The following is a 23,918-nucleotide window of genomic DNA, read 5'->3' as shown; positions in this document are numbered from 1 at the left end:
CAATGTTTTTTGCATCTCAGTACTTGTGTAATTCTAAACCGTTTAATAAAACTTTTATTTAATGTAGTGGAACCTATGCATTTTTAAACATGGGCCTATTTTTGAATGGTGGTCAGGAAAATTGACAAAAGTCAGTCAGGTAAAGTCAGGGAAATAGAAAATTAAATTTTAGTGCCAACCCTGATGTAGCTTTTTGGTGTGCCACCTGTGGCTCTTCTGAGCACTGTTCCCCAGTGTGGCAACTGCTCCACATTTCAGAGAAGTGGGCAAGGGTGTTTTCCAGTGGGGCTTGTGGTTGGTAGGTGATTCCCATCTGGCAAAAACTGCTGCTAGATACATTGGAAGACGGATAAACTGTAAGCCTTCTTGAACTGCAGGCCTCAAGCCAGGGATGGAAGCAAAGTGTCCCATCCTCTCCAGTGCCCCCCAGCAGTCTCTGCAATCCCATGCCAGCACCTAGGTTGCTTTCAGCATAAGGAAGTTAAAATAAAACAACATTCAGCCTAATAAAGAGTTCTGGAAAACAGAAGTTTGCACACTGTTCTCTGCCCTAAGGTAGATGTGGAAGCCCTTCCCCTCAACTTAAGATAAAGGAGGTCAGGCTAAGTTCAACAGTAGTGGGAAGAGACAACCTTCAGAGGCACTCTGGAAATTAAAAAAAGGTGACAGTTAAACATTCGATATTAATAGTTGTATTTTATATTATCGCACGTATGTGCTTGGTGGGGTGGTGCACAAGGGCACTCAAGTGGCTCATTGCAACTGAATGAGGCTCTCTGTGAGCCACAGCATGCGTACCACTGGTCTAAGGCTACAGCCACATATTGCACAAAGCCCTGATTTGCAACTGGGTGGTCTCATCCACCCAGCAACAAACAATTGTGAACGACTGGATCGCTACAGCAAATCAGGTGGTAAATATAGACCAGACATAAGTAAAGCATCCAGAGGTCCGAACAACAGCCCTAAACACATTTTGACTTAGGGAGGAAGTTCCATCGAAATCACCGAAGAAGTGAGCTGTGGCTCATGAAAGCTCGCACCCTGCCAGAAATTGTGTTAGTTTTTTAGTGCCACTGGCAGCACTACTTTTCATGCTTACAGTGTTTGTCCATCCCAGCTTTTTGGAATACCACCACCACGCGGTTTGCCCGCTTATACTTATTATTTGACAACTCCTTGTCGCTCTAGAGCGTTCTGTTTAGCTAGAGTGAATGCTAGCCCCTCTATGGTTATGCAGGGCAGGATTTTGGACATACCATACCCAGACAGGACCTGTCCTTGCTCTTCTGGCTCTATCGATTCATGAGCTCATTCGTGCCCTCTTGGAATGCCGCTTTTATGAGGAACTTCAATCACATTATACCTCTCCCCTTTTAACATTGTTATAGCAAAATTTAAGAGCTGGATTTTAGAGTTCAAGACACAAAGACTTCAGACCACTTTTCTTGGGAAAAACAAGATTTATTTAGCAATTGCTAGTCCCAGCTTTACTCTTGTGAGTAATAAAAAGAAAAGCTCGGCCCTGAACAGAGGCGTGCAAGACCTTTTATAATCTTTGGTTAGTTCATTATACAGTCTCTAAAACACGTCACCTATACATTATACTACTGATTGGTTTTCAACTTTTCTGTGAACTTATTGGTTGATTAATATGTAATCCATTTGTTGATTGGCTTACTCATACAGACATTTCATTGGTGAATCATAAAACAGAAATTACTTGATTGGTCAGATCAACTTGTGTATAGAGTCCATTGTTTTAACACCTGACATTTCTATCTAGTTACAATTAATCTTTCTTCCCTTGACATTCCAGTCACTCTGACGTCTGGGTCTGTTTATTACAACCCTGACCAACCTTGGAAGAACAAGCAATATTGTATAGTTATCTTTTCTTGAATTCTCTTCTGTCTGTCTTTAACTTCTAAATATATCTTTCCAGAGGCCCTCTGATTTTGGAGTTTTAATAATAATATTTCTAAATTTTTAACTCTTACAGGTCTGCTGCTTCAACATATAAATCCAATGCCTCTGTGTCTGACATAATGCCTTTTTTACTAAGTGGCAGAGATCCCAAGGCTACATTGTCAGTGGCAAGATTTGTTTCTATCCTTATATCCCCCAAACATTAGATTTACGCTGCTCAAGATCAATGGATCAAGGAACTTTTAAGGGATACAGGAAAGGACTTAAAAGGAAAGGGAAGTGCCACTGGACTCTTGCTCTTTTCTACTGCTATCGACAGACTACCCAATCATGATCGAAATCCGCGGGACCGACTTTTGAGCAACGCAGTGTTTTAGGACAGGGCTCGCATTGCTTGCACCCAGGCAGACCTTGGGGGTTACCGCACTCTGTATTCCCAGCGATGTATTAAGAGTTTGAAAACGTTATAAAAAAATCCTGTTCGCACTTTGTCTGGCCCCTTCAGCTGTGAAGACGTCTCCCAACCATTTATTAGCCGTGGTAGCCAAACACCCTTTTAAAGCGATGTTTTTTATAACGTGAAACGACGCGGTCACAACTGGGGCGCTTGCATGCATTCGTCTTCTTCCTCCCTAGGTAAAGGGTGGGGGCACTCCCCGGGGACAGACCGGGGACCACGTCCAGGGAGGACCCGCTCCTCTCGCGCCAGCGCTGCCGCGAGAAACGAAAGCTGCGCGCAGCGGACGCCCCTTGGCGCGGGGCTCCCCATTGGCGCCGCGCCCCGAGGGGACGGGCTCCGGCCGAAGGGCGAGGCTCCGCTGGGCTTCCAGATTCGCTCTCCGCTGTTGGCGGCCGCCCCCGCCCGCCCCCCGCCCGCCCCGTGATTTCGAGGCAGAGGCTGGCGGCGGCGGGCTGGCGTCCAGTTTCGCTTTCCTCGCCTCGCCCGGTCGCCGTCGCCATGGCGGAGCTGCTGCGGGCGGCGTCCACCTCTTGCCTGGCCGGCTTGGAAGAGGAGCTGACTTGCTCCGTCTGCCTGTGCCTCTTCGAGAGCCCGGTGACGACGCCGTGCGGCCACAACTTCTGCCTGCCTTGCCTGGAGATGACCTGGGGGGACGGGGCGAGCAGCTTCAGCTGCCCCCAGTGCAGGAGCGCCTTCGACAGCCGGCCGGAGCTGAAGAAGAACACGGTGCTCTGCAAGGTGGTGGAGCAGCTCCAGGCCACCCAAGGGAGCAACGAGGAGGAGGAGGAGGTGGAGGGGAAGGGCTGGGGCGGGAGCAGGCCCCCCAGAGTGGCCTGCGACAGTTGCCTGGCGGCGGAGGCGGCCAAGACCTGCCTCACCTGCATGGCCTCCTTCTGCCAGGAGCACCTCAAGCCTCACCTGGACAGCCCAGCCTTCCAGGGCCACCACCTGTGCCCGCCCATGAAGGACCTGCAGCAGAGGAAATGCCCGGCCCATAACAAGCTGCTGGAGTTCTACTGCAAGGAACACACCGCCAGCATCTGCTGCATCTGCCTGGTCAAGCACAAGATGTGCACCGCCGTCCCTATGCAAGAGGCCAAGGGGGGCAAGGAGGTGAGCCAGGGGAGGCAGGGTGGCCCATGCCCTGCCCGAGAGGGAGATGATTTCTCTGGAGCTCTGAGGGACAGGAGAGCCGGCTGGCCTTCCCCCTCCCTCCAATCTCCTCTACCTGTCAGAGAATTGGGGAGAGGGATACAAGAAGAGGGGTGTTGATTCAGGCTGAGCTTTCTACCTGCTCAGCACTGCATCAGGCATATCTGGGGAGTTCTCTGCAGTTGCTGAGGAACTTTAGGGGAGGGGCTGTGGCTCAGTGGTAGAGCCTCTGATCAGCATGCAGAAGGTCCCAGGTTCAATCCCCAGCATCTCCAGTTAAAGAAACTAGGACAGGCAGGTGATGCGAAAGACCTCTGCCTGAGACCCTGGAGAGCCGCTGCCAGGCCGAGTAGACAATACTGACTTTGATGGACCAAGGGTCTGGTTCAGTGGAAGGCAGCTTCATGTGTTCGACTTAGTTGGGGAAGTGGCTGTAGTTTTTTGGATGGGTACCCCTGGGCTTACTGGAAGTAAGCTGGCTTACAGCGCTCTGCACCCACAAACAAAAGGTGTCTGACGAACGCCACCCATTGTGGCATAGTCTTTTGTGAGGTAGCACGAAGAAGCCCCTCCCCCCCAAAGGGAGTGCCAACTCAGCTTGTTGGGAGGCACAGTAGTACCAATCAGGTGATGAGAAAATAAGTTAATTTTGCGGTGATGTGAAGAAAGGAGTGGGTGGGCCAGTTGGGAAATACTAACAACCGTCACCCGATTATGGGCAAACATGGATGCATTTACATGGGGAAATATTGGGGTTTTTTTTTGCTGTCCAGTTGCAGCTGACTTATGGCGACCTCTCCCCCAAGGTTTTCAAGGCAAGAGTCCACAAGTGGTTTGCCATTGCCTTCCTCTGTGTAATAACCCTGGTATTCCTTGGTGAACTCATAGACAAATACTAACCAGGACTGACCCTGCTTAGCTTCTGAGATCTGACAAACTCAGACTAGCCTGAGCTATCCAGGTTGGGGTGTGGTGTGAGTAGAGACCTATTTTTAGATTAGCTGAGAAATGGGCAGAACTCTATTTCCGGGCAACAGGGAGGTTTCTCTTTCATTGTAGTGAAATTCCGCACACTGGTTATGGGATAGATCCCTCTTAAAGTTGTCCATGGTCATTTATGCATGGGTACTTGGACTCACATTTGGCCCCGTCTGACTTGGTTAATCCTTGGAGTTCTGCATGAATTTTTCATCCATTAGAAATGACCTCACTGCAAGCCCTCACAATGTCCAGGTCTTCCCATTCCTCTGTTAACCCGACTCTTCCCTCTCTCCTGAGCTCAGCCCGGCTAAAATCTCCGTACAGAAGGCAAAGCACTGGACACAGAAACATGTTTTCTCTCTCAGCCAATCACAAAACAGCGTGTAAAGAGGCAGGGATTCAAATGCTTCCTGGGAGCTCTTTCTGAGCAGAAGAAAGGCTTTTTGAAACTGAGGCTTGGATTTCTCCTTCCCCCTCTTTTCAGATTGCTCCAGTTTTTGTTTTTTTGTTCTTAAAATTCTTTTTTATGCGGCAGTTGGGTTTTTTTGGGGGGGATTTTCTCTCACAGTAAGCATTGCAAAGTAAGCCAATTACAAAGCAGCATTTAAAGAGGTGGGGCTTGATTTGAGTTTGGAGACTGCTGGTTCAAAGATTCCCAATAGGAAAGTGTAGGTCCAGCCAGCAATGAACCTCAGGTAAAAAATCCATGCAGAAATGACCCGTGCTTATTTTACACTGTCTCATGAAGATGCATCTTAGTACATTGAGCTCAGAAGCCCCTGTTAATCACAAAACAGACTTCTCAATATCCTGTTCAGATTTGAAAACGGTCCTTATGCCTTGCCATCTATCTTTGGGAGAGGAGTCCCTGCTGGGTGGCATCCACTACGTGAAGTTTAGCAAGTGCTTACTACATGGGTCCCCAACCAATTTCAGCCTGTGGACACGTTTGGAATTCTGACACAGGGTTGTGGTGCAACTATAAAATGGCTGCCACAGGAGGTAAACCAACCACAAAATGTCAGGGATTTTTCAATATTTCAGGCAGAAGACTTCAAACATGCCATTTGAAATATTTTCCATACAACAACTTAACTTCAGTGACATGTTGAAGAGACTTTGTTCTGGTGGCAGCTGCTTCTGAAGCAATTGTAAAAAAAAAAAAAAATCCGTATAGCCAATCAGAAGTCCTGTTGAGCAGAAGTCCCACCTGGACTCACCTGCTTTTCAAAACCACTCGGTGAGCACCAGGAAAGGAGATAGTGGACGCCATGGCGAGGACTCCTGGGTTACTAGAACCATAGCTTTCTTGGGTCATCTTTCATAACCTGGGGGAGCCCAGCTGGTAAACTAACTTCTTAGAGGCTGGTTGACGTACTCCTAGTTTCAAAGCCCTTTATACTATTGGAAGATCTCTGTTACTTTTTGGCTGGATCTGACTTGAGTTTTATAGGGCTCTATTGGCTGACACCGACAGATTTTATGCTATATGTCTGTATTGATTTTGTTGTACTCCTGGGTATTTGTTATCTGCTTGGAGTCCTTTTAGATGAGGAAGCAGGGAACACAGCTTACGAATGAACCTGGAAACTGAAACGTTACTAACCTTTTAAAGAAAAACAACAGTTTGCCGTTAAGTTGAATTTTTTAAAAAAAAGAGTGAGTCAGCTCTACTCTACAAGATTAAAACAGAGCATTTTCTCTGACCCGTGCACTTTCCAAAGAAAGAGTGGTTGAAGAAAGTGTCCCAAGGGGAATAGTGCCTTACTTGGAGCCTTCATGGTTTATCGTGTTCTAAAATGTAACCTTCTATTTTTTAATAGTCTCAGTTGAAGAACAGACTGACCGAACTCTATACTCTAAATGAGAAGGCTTCACAGTCCTTGGACCAAGTTCGGGTGCAGCAAAAACAAATCAGTGTAAGTTAACTTTATTTTTTTTTAATTACAGCTTGGTTTGGGGTGTGAGCAAATGTAGTGCAGATGGCTTGCTGTTGGTGGAAGAGAAAACCAAGCAGGCCTGTTACCTTAGTTTGGTGCCTATTAGTGTTTAAATACGATTTATTATTACGGCATTAGCCAGAAAAGATACAAACCTTGTCAATAAAACCGATTACCGTACATGATAAATAATCTCTTTGTGTTCTTAGTGTTTGTTTGTTTTTGGTGATCTGTTAGTAGTTGTAGAAAATGTATGGCTGAGGTTTAAGGTTAGTTAGGTTAAGGGGCTATGATGGCATTCATGCATTAAGTGCCCTGTTTTCCAATTCCATGGTTATTTATTTTAAACATTTCTTTGCAACCTTTTTACCCAAATAGGGTCCCCAAGGAGGTGAACATCAAACATTTCAAGACATTAAAATGATATTTAAAATAGAGTGTATGTAAAATATTTTAAACTATTTAATAAAAGCACATAAACACACACGCGCACATAGTGTGATGTAGTTGTTAGACTGTTTGACTAGAACGGCACAGGTGTGAATCCCAGTCGCCCCTTGAAGCTCCCTAGGTAATGTTAGGTCAGTCCTTATTCCAAACCTACGTCATGGGTTTGTTGTGAATGAAGATAGAATGTAAGATCCATGCCTGCTACTGCTAGCCCCCTGGAGGAAGGGCAGATAAAAATGCAATATATTATAGGTCTCATGGATAAGAGAATTCAGATGACTTTATTCACTAGTTACTTGAAGTGCCATATTGAATCTCTGGGAGTTTCGTACTTTTAGAGGACAAGCCTGTGCAGAGTTGCCCCAGTTTTAGCTGTCCTTTGCACATAGGATTGCACAGTTGTTAGCCGAACTGCTCTTTAAATGGGGAAATTAGTGAGCAAGTGGCAAATTACAATATTTTCATAGCGGTATCGCAACCTTTGTATACTGGAGCCGGTATTCTGTGACCTTTAGAATGACGACAGAGACAATGGAGTCCAAATTAAAAGAGTTAATGTTTTCAAGCATTCAGTGGTGCAACACAAACATACAGAGAATCTAAGAAATCAAAAGGTAGTAGAGTAAGGATGGATGCCAATGTGGCAGGAGATCGTTGGTGGGGAAATACTACACCTTTTCCAGTAGAGTTGTCCCAAGTTCCAGTAGACTAAGACAGCAGAAAATAAAGAGAGGGCAAGGGGTTCCCGTAGACTTGACCGACGAGGTGGGAGGAAGCGTGGTCAGGCTGCGCAAAACCCAAACCAACAGAGTAACGGCAAAGATACCAGGGAAAGACCTAAGGTAACATTATGGCAGTGGGCTACCCCAGATATACTGTTTCTCTGGGGGCAGGGTGATAGGATTACCCCTTTGAGGTTCCCAGGTGACAAAAGGTGACAAAAAGTTTAATGTTCGGCTACCGGGGTGTGGAGGTTGGAATTTGGAAATCTATTCTAATTCCAGTGGCTTGTGCAACCCGGGAGGAACCGGGAGATTCTCGCTGATGGGCTTAACGATCCTACAACAAAAGGTGCGATCATAATAACGTCCAGAAATCGCGATCTCACATAGCTGGAAGAACGAGTCATTGTTAACTTAATCATGTCTCTGAATGGCTTAGCTTAAGCAGTTCGATGTTGCAAGGGAGAAGAAATGCAGATGCAGGCTATGTACTTGTGCGCTTTCTCTGCTGGAGCTTGTGCTTGTGCGCTGGCTTCTGCTGGAACGGAGATGACCAGGAACATGGCGTCTCTCAGACTCTCTGGAGGTTGCTCTGGCCTCTGTCTCTCAGCTGCCGGCTGCTCGGAACACACAGGAGCGGTCGTGTCAGTTTCGTTGGCGCTCGGGCAAGCCTTCCCTGCGGCTGGAACAGGGGCACACACGTAGACTGTTTGCGGGTGCTATAACCAGTCCGGGAGATTGGCACTCGTGGGCTTACACAGTTTTTCTACTAGAATCAGCCCACACTGGGCTGTACCAGTTTAGACAGTGCAGCGCACTGTGTCCTTTGGCCTTGTTACCCACTTAACTGCCTGTGAACTGTTTCCTAATGTTTGTCTCTTCAGGAGATAGCTGCACGCAAAATGGATTTGTTGAGGGCAGAGTTCCAAGAAATGATAGCACTAATCAAAGAAGAAGAAAAAGCAGCAATGAGCAAGGTTGTAGCAGAGGAGAAAAGAGTTCAAGATAAGTTTGATTATGTCTACACCATCCTGGGCCGGAAGAAAAAGGAAATTCAGGGGGAGAGAGACCAGATTGAAATGGTCTTGACTGAAGATGATGACATTACATTTTTAAAGGTAAAAAGTGTTTTGTTCAACTTTTCTGCATACGCCTTTGCTAAGAGACTTAGAACTTTGATTCGTTAGATTTAATGTAGGTAGAATAGGAATGTCATGCAATTTCAACTATTTATAACAACTTCTATGTAGAGCAGTGTTTGTGTAGCTTTAACATGCCTGTATCTCAGTTTCTTATGTTTAGTTAGATTACTTTTAAATAAAATTTTAAACTAGAACACTTGAGTGATTATTGGCTGGGACAGCAAGGTTTTCACATTAGACCCGGGATGAATAAACTAATGTCTAGTTATCCCTTTGAGTCAGAATTCTGAACCCTGTAAGTGTTGAATGCCAGTGGGAACATTCACAAAGTGTGTAGCACTGTTACTTCGAGGTCTCTGTGTTGCTAGAATTCAACCAACCGAAGAGGTATCTTAAGCTTCCATGTGGTTGTTATTTTGGTAATACCTCCTCACAAGTGGGTTTCTTGAACCAGCACAAGATGCCTTACCAATCACCAGTAAAACAATATATTAAAAGCAGTTAGAAAATTCAAATGCCAATATAATGCTGAAGAAGGGTTTAAAATCCGGCCAGGAGCAGCTAGCTGAAAAGTCAGATTCCGTGATCAACCACAGGAAAGGAAGAAAGGAATTTATTTCCCACTTTGCAAAAGCCCATGCAGAATCAGGAGACTTTGCCAGGTGGAAAAAGATGGCAGAGAGATACCAGGTTGATTTTACTCAGGTGGACTCTTCCAACGAAACAGGGTACCACCACTAAAAATGTCCTCTGCCTGGTTACCACTCCCCCGAATGATAGAGGGTGGGACACCCAGAGAAGGGCCTGTGAATATAATCTCAACAGGGGGCAGGTTTGTGTGGGAAGAGGCAGTTGTTCAGATCCCACGTCGTTAAGTATTTTAAAGGTTAGAACTGGCACTAGGAACCAAACAGCCAGGCGTACATATTGGAAAGAAAATCCCAACAATGATTTGGTTGTGCCTCAACTTTCACTACACATGGGAACATGCAGCAGAATTTTTTTTTACTACTTCTGTAGTATTATACTTGTCCAAGCTTGAGAAGACCCTGCTGGGTGGTAAGTTGGTGATCTTTGTTGGCTCATTACATATAACGCATCCTTGTTACATTCAAGATAATTGGAATCCTTGCTGGATAGAGTGTGAACCTTCACACAATTTTTGGTTTTCATTTCAGAAGGCAGCTAAACTGCGGCAGTCCTCTATCAAAGATGTATTCATCCCCAGGATAGATTTGGATCAAAACTTGATACATACGGTTTATCAAAAAACCTTTGGCATTAAAGAAACTGTGAAGCAGCTTGTGGCTCAGTCCCAGGAGAAGAAAACAGAAGGTGCTTAATTTGATTTAAGCCTTTTTTAATGGCATATTCCTTATGTGTTACTGTATGTTGGACTGAAGATGCCAGTATGTTAAAGAAATATATAGAACGTGTTCAAGTTGTAGGGACTGACTGGCTTTGTTATCAGTTGTGGGGATGGTTGGTTGTTCTTAAGATCTGCTTAACAATTGCTTGGAATACCAGGAAACATAATCTTGCAAACTGATATGTAACAATCCATGATGTTATAGGTTTAGTGTGGAATCCTTAAAAGATTCTGACAAAGGTAAATGGTGCCTTTGAGCTAGAACTTATAACTTTATCATGGGTCCTTTCAGATTAGACTTGGATTTGTGGGTGAATAATCTGATCGAGTTGAGAATCTCAGCCTTATTCTTTTCATCTATAAAATGGGCATAGGAGTGGCACACAAATTGTCCTAGTAGTACACCTGGCTGTCCCTTCTCAACTGTCTGCAGATGCATTTTTTCCCATATGCCTAAATTTAAGTCCCATCAAAAACACACCCTGTTATAAGGGGTGTGTGTGGCCAGTGCAGAGTGAGTAATGAGCCTGATCTCAGTCTTAGCACTACGTGCATTAATTTCATTGCAGGAAACATACCCTGGAAACCCAAGCCGATAAGCTCAACTGTGCAACCTGGGAAAAACCCTTCCACACAACCAGCAAAAAAGAACACTCTGTCAAGTAAGGATATAATGCAAATATAATGCAAATATTAGCTACAGATGGACATCACTTTTTCGAAGGATTGAATATATTATGATAGAGGCGTTGTTTCCCGTGGTGTGGACACATTTCTTTTGTTGCACCAGAAGCAATGGTTAGATGAGTGTGTGCATCGCTGGCATTAGTGCCTCCACGGCTTTTTCAAAGTGTTGGTACTATTTTTAGCTGAAGAAGTAGGAAGACTGCAACTGGATATTCAAAGTTCTAAAAGATATTGGGTAACAGATTGAAATTAGTGTCTTACAAATTTTGATCATGAAAATGTTAAGGGTTGTATAAACTGAATACTGAAAAGGTAATATGTGTTTGTAGAAAGGAAAATTCTGTGGATAGATGCAGGCTTTCCTGTCTTTTAGTGAAATCCTTGCCTGAACATTTCCAGATTTCCTATGAAACTGGTTTTGCTTGTGGTTGGGAAGCTAGGAATCTTCAAAACAATATCTTTCCAGCTTGTGTATCTATCATTGTACAGGGCCAACTTTGCAGCATTCTACACATTGTACAGCATATCCATTCCATTTATTCTAGAAAGTCTATATAGCACATAGGCTTTTAGACAAAATATTACAATAATTAAAATAATAGAGAAGGAACATTCATCACTTTAGGAAAAATTATTAAATACATATTTTAAGGTAGAAAATTAAAACTACAGTTAAAATAGCCATAGAATCACAGGATATTTAACTTGGCACTGAGTTAATGGCAGTAGCTTGAATTTTTAGTGCAGTCAAGATACATTTGGCAACTGCTAGAGAGAAGTGAAATTCATTTCCAGACAGGAGATTGAGTAAATGATAATCCTTCAAACGGCCAAGAAAAGTTGCGAGAAGGGTGGTTATCAGGGAAGCGCTAATAAACTGCCATAGAATTTGCATGAGGGGAAAAAATGTAACAGGGTTTCGGCTACGGCAAGACCACAGAACCAAATCCTTTGGCCACATGGTATGTTAGAAAATCCCCCAAAGAGATCAGCAATAGGTAGTGCATTGAAATGGGCCAAGGAGAAGAGATGATGATAGGAGAGAACCGTGAGAAAATATAGATATTTATTGCTGACAAATGGTCTTGAAGGAGTAAAACCCAAATACAATGGAGAGCAAATTCATTTGGCATCTGATTTTATCATGAACACATGAAGCCACCTTATACTGAATCTGACCCTTGGTCCATCAAAGTCAGTATTGTCTACTCAGACCGGCAGCGGCTCTCCAGGGTCTCAGGCAGAGGTCTTTCACATCACCTGCTTGCCTAGTCCCTTTAACTGGAGATGCTGGGGATTGAACCTAGGGCCTTCTGCATGCCAAGCAGATGCTCTACCACTGAGCCACAGCCCCTCCCATGTAATCAGTTTTATTGACAAGGTCTGTATCTTTTCTGGCTAATGCTGTAATAATATTAAATCGAATCGATAGAAGAAGACTCCAATCTACTTGTTGTTTTTTATCAGAGTACAAGCTCTATCAAAGCCTAGCTCAGACAAGCCAGAGAGGGAAAACTAATCCTGCTGTTTTAGAATCCAGAAATTGGTACCATGGTCTTGCAAAGGGATCAGAATGTGCCCAAAGCAAAGGGGGGGGGTGTTTGAGAAAAGGTATACGAACAGTCTGAACTTTAAAGCCGCAAACCAAGCAGATGTGGCAAGCATACATACCTGGCAGGGGAGACACCTTGTACAGCATACCTTATGGATGGGTACATATGTGTATGCCTATGGCTGTTAGCTATGGTAGCGAAGTGGGAAGTCGCATATTCTGAAAGAGAATTATGGATGCTTTGCCTCAACCTATAGAACATGTCTTATGAGTTTGTGTGTTGATGGCAAATTGAATTCACATTTGTTATGCTAAGCATGAAGTAACTCTTGTCCCTTTGCTTCAAGGCTGCTAACTACTGTGTGCTTGTGAGTCATTGCACTGTACCTTGAATGGTCAGTTTTTTTTGGTGAATATTGCTTCATAAATTCTATGACTGGTTTTGTTTTGTTGGTCTTTCTTCCTTCCCAAAGATGCCTCAAAAGACTCTTCTAAGTCTTCGCAGGAGTCAAATGCAGAGGATGCTGCAAACACCAGTGAGTGCTGATCAGTGATAGTTTCATTTGCTTCATATGCAAAGCAGAAACAGAGAGATTTGGGGGGATTTAGGCCTGAAGGGTTTGATTGCTGAGCAGTTCCCCATGGAGAGAGAAAACAGCCTGTCCTTATGGTTCGTGTCTTAGAACAGTATATTCCAGACTCCACAGATTTGCTGCAGAAAGATTTAATTACTAAGGCTGTGTACCAGAGCCCAGATCTGAAGAAAAGGAGAGGTAGCCCCAGCTTCATGGCCTTAATTTTACTGGAGCTATTTGCACTGCAAGGAGCCCCATGGTGCAGAGTGGTAAGCTGCAGTACTGCAGTCCAAGCTCTGCTCACGACCTGAGTTCGATCCCGACGGAAGCTGGTTTCAGGTAGCCGGCTCAAGGTTGACTCAGCCTTCCATCCTTCCGAGGTTGGTAAAATGAGTACTCAGCTTGCTGGGGGTAAAGGGAAGATGACTGGGGAAGGCACTGGCAAACCACCCCGTAAACAAAGTCTGCCTTGTAAATGTCGGGATGTGACATCACCCCATGGGTCAGGAATGACCCGGTTCTTGCACAGGGGACCATTACCTTTTATTTGCTCTGTAGGCAACTTGGGCAGTTATTTCTCTTCCTTGGCTGCGTGACAAACAGTAGTCTGAATTTTGGATTTTTCTGTCTTTGGGCCATTGATTACTCTTGATGGGCTACTGGTCCTTCACAGCTCTGTGATTCGACATAGGAAGCTGTCTGATACTGAGTCAGACCACTGGTCCATCCAGTTCAGTGACAGTGGCTTTCCAGAGTCTCAGGCAGAACATGGTCTTTGCCCCCTACATTTGCTACTTTAAATAGTTTAGTTGGGATCAAACCCAGATTTTTTCACTCTTTGACAAACATTGAATGTCAACATCTTACAATCTGGTGACGGTCTTTATTTGAGCCTTAATTATAAAAAAAGTAACAACCCCCCCACCCCTGCTTTGCCAAGAACTCAGAAAACCTGCACCTCCATGAATCCCTAAATTCTTGGTTGGCTTCTAACAATGATATCCTTAAGACATCTGGTGGTGGTGGAAAGTGCCGACAAGTCATGGCTGACTCATTGTGACCCCATAGGGTTTTCAAGGCAAGAGATGTTCAGAGGTGGCTTGCCGTTGTCTGCCACCTAGTAGTCTTTTACTCTCCATCAATTATAGCCAATACCACATGGTCATAAACATGATTGTAGATGCTGAAAAGAGCAGCTGTTATGTTACCTGGCAAAAAGAAAAAAGTTATTCTGTGAGAACTGTTTTTAGAGCAGTGTGTTTCTCACAGTTACCCCAATTTGGGAATTCATAGACAAGATGAAAAGCAACTTCTGCTTCAAAATTCCATGAAGCAGCAATAGGCACTGTAATCTGACTCCTTTTAGAAAAGCAAATAGCTGTTGAACTACTAGCTGCATTAAGCTTTGAATATTGACCAATATTTGCCCAAAGATAAAAGTTTTAATTAAGTTCTTATCAGTAGAAAAGAGCAAGAGTCCAGTAGCAACTTAAAGACTAACAAAGTTGCTGGCAGGGCATGAGCTTTTGTGAGTCACAGCTCACGTCTTCAGATAAGTGGGATTCCTGTCTCATTACCAATGTTGATTTATCCATGCCTACCCCTTTTTTATCACACCTAATCCAATCATGCCTGCTAATATCATTTACATGCTTTTGACATTTACAATCTGTTGCCATTGGGTGTCCTAATTCACTCTTCTCTACTTAAGGATAGATGGACTCACATTCTAGCTGTATCTGAAGAAGTAAGCTGTGTCTCACGAAAGCTTATACCTTGCCAGAAATGTTGTTAGTCTTTAAGGTGCTACTGGACTCTTGCTCTTTTCTACTGCTACAGACAGACTTAACATGGCTACCCATCGTGATCTATGTTCTTATCCGACTGTCATCAGTCAGTCTCATTTCACTTTGTCCCACTTTGTCAATGTTAATTAGTTGGGGCAAGACAGCTGCGTATTGTGATGGCACTGTACAAATAGGTGTGTGCTGTTCTGGCTTGCAGGAGTTCAAAGGTGACTAGATGCAGTATTGGCTCCATCACTAAGTTACCAACAGGCCTTGGAAGGCAGGTTGCTGGGACACACCTTAGTTTGACTTTTTCTTAACAAACACTTCAGAAGTGAAGCACACTCCCTCTTGCTAGGATTGCCAGCAACCTGGAAGAAGAAAAAAGTCCTGCCCCTTTAACAGAGTTTTGTGTGTGCATAAGTGCCATCAAGTTGCTTCTGACCTATGGTGACCCTATGAATTAATGTCCTCCAAAATGTCCTATCGGCAACAGTCTCGCTCAGTCTGGCTTCCTTTCCATCTCATGTTAGGTCTTCCTCTTTTCCTGTTGCCTTCAACTTTTCCTAGCATTATTGTCTTTTCCAATGAGTCTTGACTTCTCATAATGTGACCAAAGTACGATGGCCTCAGTTTAGTCATTTTCGCTTCTTGGGAAAGTTCAGGCTTGATTTGATCTAGAACCTACTTGTCAGGTTACTCAGAGTTGGTTAACGTAGTTAGGCCTTAGGCGCTTGCTTTCCAAGTAAAACGACAACTTATTTCTCTTCAGATCCAAACAAACTACGTTCTTTAATATTTAACACCAGCTGATGAGAACAATAAAAAATGCAGAACTGGGTACAGAACTGTCTTTGTTCTTATTCTGTTAATTCAACTTACAGTCTTCTGAGGCCTTTTCTGCCAGTGTTCTGATGGGGGTGGGGGTGGGAAATCTTCTCTCCCCAGGACTTTGATGTAGCAGCTCCCTTTGTGGACTTTGCTGTAAGACTGGCTGGAGTTAGGCTGCTGGGCCCAGCTCTCTCCACAGCTATTCAGTCCTCCCTGGTCTACAGCTTTACCAGCTCTCGGGAGCCTTCCGCCTCCTGAGGGAATTCTCTGCTGCAGGTAACTTGATTTCAGCTCTGTCCCTCTTTTCTGAAGTCCTTCAGAGCTCTTCCTCTGTCTCCTCGTTTTGCTGACGAAGTTAGTTCTACTTATAGTTTGAAGGGGGATTGAAAATTTTAACTTGTGATTGGGCCCTTTAGCAAACTTTGATAGGAGCCAATAGGATTGCTACATTCTTCCTCCTGTCTGATTGGGTCTTCTCTAACCAGGCTAAGGGACCAATACAACAGCTCTATTTTCCCTACTTCTTCTCTAATTGGTTAGCTTTACAAACCCTGAATTTGCATGATTTTTCAGCCTTCTAATACACATAAAGATCTTAAATTCTTTCTCATACACTTTTCTATTTATAGTTATATATATATACTGGACCGTAAAACTCTCGCCTCTTGACCTTGTGGAGCGCTGTCCTTCACATTCAATCTGGACAAGTCATCAGTAATCACATTTTCTCTACCAGGGATGTGTTGGACATTAAAGTTCCTGTAACATGCTGGACCATCTTTGCAATTTGGCAGAAGTATTGCTCATGGTTTGCAACCAAGTGGTTCATGGCTCATGGACGTCTTTCTCGATCTTTCCTTTGATGATGGGGCTTTAGAATATTTACATATGCCACCTTGTTTTTCTCTCTTTTGATGTCTCTTCTCCACCTTTTGACATATGTCACATGACCTACAATATTCTTCTTCATCAGCAATGATGTTAGGCCAAAAAAATTAGCCATTAGTCTTTTTCTAGTTTTGTTTATACCCAAATGACCAGCACAAAGCACATCATGGGCTAGTTTCAGGAGCTGAGCCCTATACTTCTCAGGAACTATTAATTATTCCACTGGTTCACAGTTGGCTTTTTGGCTTCAAGGCCACCAAAACCAATACAACAGCCTATTTTTTGACACCCTCCTTTTCTTGCAAATCAGAGACAGTGCCTTGGTTTGTAGAGTTAGCTAACTCTCTTAACAATAGGAGGCTTGAGTCTGTCAAACCTCCTGCTGAAACTCCAGGCCTCCAGTTATGCAGGTTCCTTCAGTGCTGCGTGGACCCTCCTTCCCAAGCATCCTAGGGTCACTGCCCTGACTACTTTCCTCTTGGGCTGGGGGAAAGCCTCCAGGCCTTTCCTTCTGGATGGTGTTTGTTTGGGGAATTTTCTTCTCCCTTTGCAACTGGCAAAGAACATTAAGGTAGGGGCTTATTATATCCCCTCCAATAATAATGGGAACAAACAGATCCTGTGTCACTCCCAACTTCATATAACCCACAATACCCGTGCCATTCCACAGGCACTCTGGCCACTGATTTTCATAGGGGATTTGCTAATCCCTTTGATTTCTATCTGCCTATTTCAGGTATTATATCTTGTTCAGTCACAAATTCACGGTTGATTAAAGATACGTCAGCTCCAGTATCTACCATGCTAAGATAGGTTTGGGTTTTGACTTTCACTGGTTCTGTGAAAGTCAAAATCTCTGCTGCATTTGTTATCACTCCCCCACAGGTATGTACTTTTTTAACCTCTTCAGGGCTGTTTAACAGTAACAATGTTAGCAAATTTGTGTGCACAGAGTTCTCCTTTTGATTTTGACAGTTACTTTTGTAATGTCCCTTTTGACTACAACCACAACACACCACCTCCTTTTTAAGGAATTCAACCTTATGTGGAGAGGATACATTTTCCTGTTGGTTTATGTCTTTTTTTATGCATAAATTTTGGCATCTGTCCAGAGAGAGAACCCATTTTGTCCACCTCAAATTTATGAGATTTTAGTAGTTGCCCACCTCTATTAGCTACTAGTTGATCAGCAATTTCTACAGCTTTATCTAAGATCTCAGGAGATTTATCTTCGGTACTTCAATCTCCCTAGGTAACTGATAATAAGACTGATCTAAAGCCATTAAATCCACCATTTTCCCCCCAAAACTATTTACCTTTTCACTTTTAAGCCATTTGTTCAAAGCAACCTTTTAAGACGCTTCAAATTCTCTACAAAGGATTCCCCATGTTGGAACTGCAGTTTATTAAACTTTTGTACAATAAATTTTTAAAGATAGTGTAAGAAGTACATTCTTCTTCCGACATACAATTGTACAAATCAGACAACTTCCCTTGAATAAGACTGGGAATATATCTCATGAAGTCTTACACTCCCCGGTTCCTGGCTACTTTTTCAAAGGGAGTCAGGAAAGTATGAATCTCTTCTCCTGGCACAAAGCCTTTAAAGACTTTTAGGGTCACCTTGCAGGACTGCAGGAATGCCATCTTGTTCCTCTGGTTGGTGTACCTGGCCGCCCAGTGCACCATCAGACACTCTGTTGGGCCTGATGGAGGATGGGCCTTGCAGTTCCCTAGGCTGATTGTCCTGGGGGACTTCAGTGTCCATGCCGATGTGGTTTCTTCATCATCACAGGCTCCGAACCTAGTGTCTTCCATGGCGACGCTGGGATTCTCCCTGATTGTATCAGGTCCCACACATCAAGTGGTCCGCACACGAGGTGTGCTCTTTTGTATGGGGATATATGTGAATCTGATGTCTAGTGGGAGCGTGCCATGGTTAGACCACTTTGCTTTAAAGGCTTGGCTGGGTTTTCTGACCCCCTTCTGCTTAGGCGGCAAGCAGATTTATGCTCACCCATGAAGACTTATGGATCCAATTGGTTTACAGAATGCTCTGTGATCCAGTGCCCCCAGCGATTCCCTAGGTGCGCTGGTAGATGACTAGGTTTTTTTCCCATCTTTGCCAGGCTAAACAGCTGGTGCCCTACTTGTCCCATCCTGGCCTAGCTACAGTGATTCATGCAATGGTTACCTCCAGGCTAGACTACTGCAACTCGCTGTATGCAGGACTACCTTTAAGACTGCTCTGGAAACTCCAGCTTGACCAGAATGTGGTGGTGAGGGTCCTTGTAGGGACCCCTCGGAGGGCACATATCTAGCCAGTGTTCTGCCAGCTGCACTGGCTCCAAGTTGAATTTTGGATCAGGTTTAAGGTTTTGTTATTAATCTTCAAAGCCCTGAACAGTCTGGGACTATCATACGTGCTGGACCGCCTCTTCTGGTATACACTTCAATGTGGTCAATGGCCCAAGAAATATACAGCTGTCCTCAACTAAAGCCAGAAACTTTTCAGCTCTGGCCCCTGCCTGGTGGAACACTGTCAAGCGAGACCAGGGCCCTTCAGGGCCTGTCACAATTCTGCAGGGCCTATAAGATGGAGTTGTTCCACCAGGCCTACAGTTGAGGGCATCTATAGTTCTATCATCAGCTGCCCTCCCTGTACCACTTCTATCCCGGCTAACACTCGCTCCTGTCTGAAGATTCCAGCACTACTGATACGGAAGAGATTTTAGAGCGATCTGGAGTTAATTGCTTCGTTTTTATTGTTAGACATTGTATATTTGGATGTTGAATATTTGTTATATTGTATATTAATTGAATATTGTGGTGTCTGCTGCTGGATGTGAGCTGCCCTGAGCCCTGCTTTGGCAGGGAAAGAGCAGGATATAAATTTAATAAAATAAAAATGGTGATGCCTGCTGCTATACCTCACTGGCTCTCAAGCATAGGTATTTAAAGACCATTCCAAATGACTTGACTTGCTTGGCCAAAGCAAGAGTATGCCTCAAAGAGCCCTTTACTCCTGATGTGGGGTCATCATTGCTGTTATATAATGCCTGGGTTCAGCCCTACCTCATGTCGTGTAAAATGACGAGCGTCTCTGAGCTTCTGCAAGGTGCATTTCCTTGACACAGAGTCATGGCAGGCCACCCCCACAAATCAAGGGTTTAGGTCAAACTCCCTGACTGAGGTGGGCCATCACACATTACCTGTTAGAGATAACTAGTTTTTGCAACTGTGCAAAATCATCCTGCTGCTTAAAGTAGTAAAGTACTTATCAACCTCCTGATAACTGTTCCCGTGAGTAATCCTCACAATTAGCCTTTCCATCCTTAGTCATTAGCTGCTCTTTGCATGTTCTGAGAGAGCTGTTTTGAAAATGTTTTTCCATCTTCTTTCACAGTAACTAAATTTCCTCTTTTTATTTTTCAGAGCAGAGAAGGCGACCTGCTAAACGCAGTAAGTTCAGTCTTGCAAAAGCTCCTTTCCTGCAAATATATGATACATACTTCTTTAAATCAGAGAAACAGCTGAACCCAGTTTCTATATAAATGGGGTGGGAGGAAATTCCACTAATTTCAGCAGAATGTGTACAGGGTCAGGAGTCCAGTAGCACCTTAGAGACCAAGATGATTTGGGGGGCTATAAGCTTTTGAGAGTCAAAGCTCCCTTTATCAGGTACAAGCTTTGACTCTTGAAAGCTTATACCCTGAAAACCTTGTTGGTCTTAAAGGTGCTACTGGTCTCGAATCTAGTTCTTCTACTTCAGACTAGTACAGCTACCCTCGGAGACTGCAGGATTAATGGTCTAAACTAGCAGAACTGCTCACTCTGCAGTCTGTGCGAAAAGAATTAGATGTGGATGTAGGAATTTGGGATTCAGATCTCACATTTCTCAGCAGACTCATGTGTTGAGTCAATTTGTAAAATGAGAAGTGACCTACCTTGCAGGGTGGTTGTGAGGACAAGTACTCTGAAGCATTTGGAGCTTGTTTCCTGTGAACTTTTAGGGGTGGAGTTCATTTCTGGGAAAGATGTTGCACAATTTTAGTCTCTTTCCTCCCACCCCTTTGTAAATCTTGTAGCAGGATGAAGTGGAGACATTAACTTCCCACCCATTCCAAAGCCAATCATAGTTCATTAGGAAGCCAGCAGAGGGAGTGGGAGAGTCACACAGTGACTCTGTGGCTGTCTAAAGAGAAATGCCTGCTACTAGTAAGATATGCTACTTGCATGGATGGGGCTAAATAAGCCCATTTGCTTTGGGTTCTGAACAGGCCACGTAAATCCTCCTATAGTTTGTCCACCATCTGGTGAGCAGTCCTGAGCCACACTGACAAGGAAATATACCACGCTGAAATCTAGAAGGCTCACCTTGGACTAAACCTGGGTAGGATTTTCACTGCAAGATTCTTTTGTTGTAGTTTTATGTAAAACAGAAAATGAATTGCCTTGTTTGGTGTGCTGAATTAAGATTTGTGTGTGTCAGCCCATTAAAAGCACAACATTCCCTTGTGTGTGTCCCCCCTTTTTTTGGGTTCTATAACTGCAGCACCCAGTCCTTCCCAGAGAACACGAAGTTCCAGCAGGCCTCAACCTGGGACTCCAGTGGGAAGCCTGGAATCCTTTTTAACCAAATCAAGAGAGGAGCTCCTTGAATGTAAGTGACCAGAGTCTGTCTGTCCTAATTGCTGTTGGTGGCAAGCTGTCTCCCAGCATTTCTCCACATTCTAATGCAGCCATGAAACAGAATCCAGAATGCAGCTGAGCAGAGAAGAGCCACCTTGATTCTTACTGGCTGGTATCGCAAAGACAGAGATTTAGCTCTCTGTCCAGTAGCATCCCCTTTCTGCCACAGCAGGGAATGGCACTTATATATTCCGGTCAGGGAGAGTAAATCATTTTACTTGGGAAAGAAAGTTGCATTGGAGACAGAACCTGCTTGCCATCATCCAACAAGGAGACTTTAGGAGTGGACAAGTCAGTGTGTTTCCATGCACACACACATATCTTGTCCTGAATGCAACATTACTTAAAATAGGTAAAGGTCCCCTGTGCAAGCACCGGATCATTCCTGATCCTTGGGGTGACGTCACATCCCGATGTTTACTAGACAGACTATGTTTATGGGGTGGTTTGCCTGTGCCTTCCCGAGTCATCTACACTTTACCCCCAGCAAGCTGGGTACTCATTTTACCAACCTTGGAAGGATGGAAGGCTGAGTCAATCTTGAGCTGGCTACCTGAAACTGACTCCCGTCGGGATCGAACTCAGGTCGTGAGCAGAGCTTTTGGCTGCAGTACTGCAGCTTACCACCCTGTGCCACAGGGCTCTCAACATTACTTATCTCTTATTCCATGTCCAGGTTGGGGGGGGGGGTAGGAAGAAGGCCAGAACTGGAAATAAAGCCAGTGTGGAGTAGTGGTTAGCATGATGGGCCACTTGAGCATGTCCCCCACTTAGACACAAAGCTCACTGGAGTTGATCTTTCAGCCTAACTTCCCTCATAGGGCCTTTGGGGGTTTAAAGTCCAATGAAGTTGTGGCCAATTTATGGGAACCCCCATGGTCTCCGTTACAACTTTTTTTACTTTTTCATTGTTTACCACACAGAGAGCCTTGTGCTAATAAGTAAACTCATGTGTATGCATAATGGAAAGAGGAAGGAACACTGGAATTTACAGTAAAGAGAGAAGAGCAGTGGAATCCGCTGCTGTGTGTGAAAGGAGATGCTTTTTGGATTGTGAGGCCATGCTTTCATAGATGGGAGACTGTGGTCCCCCAAACTTGTCTCAGCACAGGTTGTCTTCAAACTCTCTTATTCAGGACTTATCTACTCCTGTATGCTAACCAAATGTTGTACTATGCTTTTAGTCTCATGCAATTAGCTTGGTTTGGCATAAGATCAATCAAGCAAGGAATCTAAGAAGTAAGTAGAAGTCAGTTACTTTCAAATAATCAGGAACAAGATTACAGTGTTCTCTCTCCGCTTCTGCAACACTTTTACTTGGTCTGTAAACATAAGTACGTGTTCATCTCATGTTTCCCATCTATTTCCCCCTCTATAGTTGCCACAAGATTCACTTTGGATTACCATTCAGCACATAACAAGGTGATTCTGACTGAGCAAAACACCAAAATGTCTGTGTCGGATGCCCCCCGGAATTACCCCCCGCACCCTCAACGCTTCATGTACTGCTCCCAAGTGCAAGCTTTCCAGTGTTTCAAGAGAGGGATCCATTACTGGGAGGTAGAGCTGGAGCGCAACAACTTCTGTGGTGTTGGGATCTGCTATGGGAGCATGGCGAGGCAGGGGGCCGAAAGCCGCCTTGGGCGCAACAGCAGCTCGTGGTGCATCGAATGGTTCAATGCCCGGATCTCTGCTTGGCACAACGATATTGAGAAGTGCCTGCCCAACACCAAAGTGAAGAAGATTGGGGTCCTGTTGAATTATGAGGGTGGCTTTGTGATTTTCTTTGGTGTCGGTGAGAAAATCAACGTCCTCTACAAATTCAAAGCACAGTTTACCGAAGCCCTCTATCCTGCGTTTTGGGTGTTCTCCAGCGGAACCACCATCTCGCTGTGTCAGTTGAACTGAGTGGTTCGACATATCAGTGCGTGCTGGCTCTGCTCATTGGCATGCTGAACCCATCTCCCGTTATATTATAATCTAGGCTCGCGTAAAGCTTTCTTGCTGTAATCGAAATGAAGTTTACCTGGTTTTGAGGCTCCCTCTGCATATGCTTTCTGGCAGATCCAGGGCTACTGAAAACCGAAAGCATAACCCATCAAGAGCCCCACTGAAGCAAGCCTCACTGAAATGTCCTTATCGAACACCTCATGTCCCTTTCAGTGATACTTGCCCATGGAGTTCTTGGTGGACTGTGCACTTTGTGCATATTTTATGTTAGACTCTGGAGGAAAGCAAAGGTGGGCCTGACTAAGCAGAACTTTTCTGTGCTTCTGATCTGGTGCCTTAGGACCCAGGACCTAGGAAGCAGAAGGTGGGGTGCTTTTTGTGCATGCCTTTGTTAGCTGTGCGGCCCACAAATTTTGCATCATCTTTGTTGGATAGGCAGGCAGGGGAGGGGAGGGGATGGACATACACAGACAAACCCTTCCAAACAGTAAACAAACAAAACTTTATTATGGCCTTGCCAGAAAAATACATACGGTTAGATCAACAGGCAAAGTTGATTCCAAACAGTATGTAGAATCTGTTTTGAGCTTTTTCAGTGACCTATAAAGGCTTTAGTTTTCATGAATGAGGACTACGGCATGGAGAATTTTGGAAGTGTTGCTGGGTTGAGGCAGGGCACTCTTTAAAAAATACTCCTTGAGTTCCAGAGCACCTCTTTACCAGCAGTGTTTTTAACAGTGGAACTTCCAGAATGCTCTGCGGGCCTCTTCCTCATGGTGCCCCTAAAGATGTGGAGAAGTTTGTGTCACAT

The 23,918-nt window shown here is 44.4% G+C and overlaps 1 protein-coding gene across 1 annotated transcript; it reads left to right on the top strand.

Moving 5' to 3' along the window:
* The first annotated feature begins 2,887 nt into the window (after positions 1–2,887).
* Positions 2,888–23,065, top strand: LOC130488588 (E3 ubiquitin/ISG15 ligase TRIM25-like). The gene is made up of 9 exons (XM_056862220.1): positions 2,888–3,502; positions 6,346–6,441; positions 8,519–8,752; positions 9,955–10,111; positions 10,715–10,807; positions 12,858–12,920; positions 19,901–19,927; positions 21,021–21,128; positions 22,536–23,065. The coding sequence occupies exons 1-9, from the start codon at positions 2,888–2,890 to the stop codon at positions 23,063–23,065; spliced, it is 1,923 nt and encodes a 640-aa protein (XP_056718198.1).
* The last annotated feature ends 853 nt before the right edge of the window (positions 23,066–23,918 follow it).

This window comes from Euleptes europaea, chromosome 1 (assembly GCF_029931775.1).
Source record: "Euleptes europaea isolate rEulEur1 chromosome 1, rEulEur1.hap1, whole genome shotgun sequence".
Classification (NCBI taxonomy): Eukaryota; Metazoa; Chordata; class Lepidosauria; order Squamata; family Sphaerodactylidae; genus Euleptes; species Euleptes europaea.
Note: the sequence above shows the minus strand (reverse complement) of the source record. Positions and strands in the feature narration are given on the sequence as shown.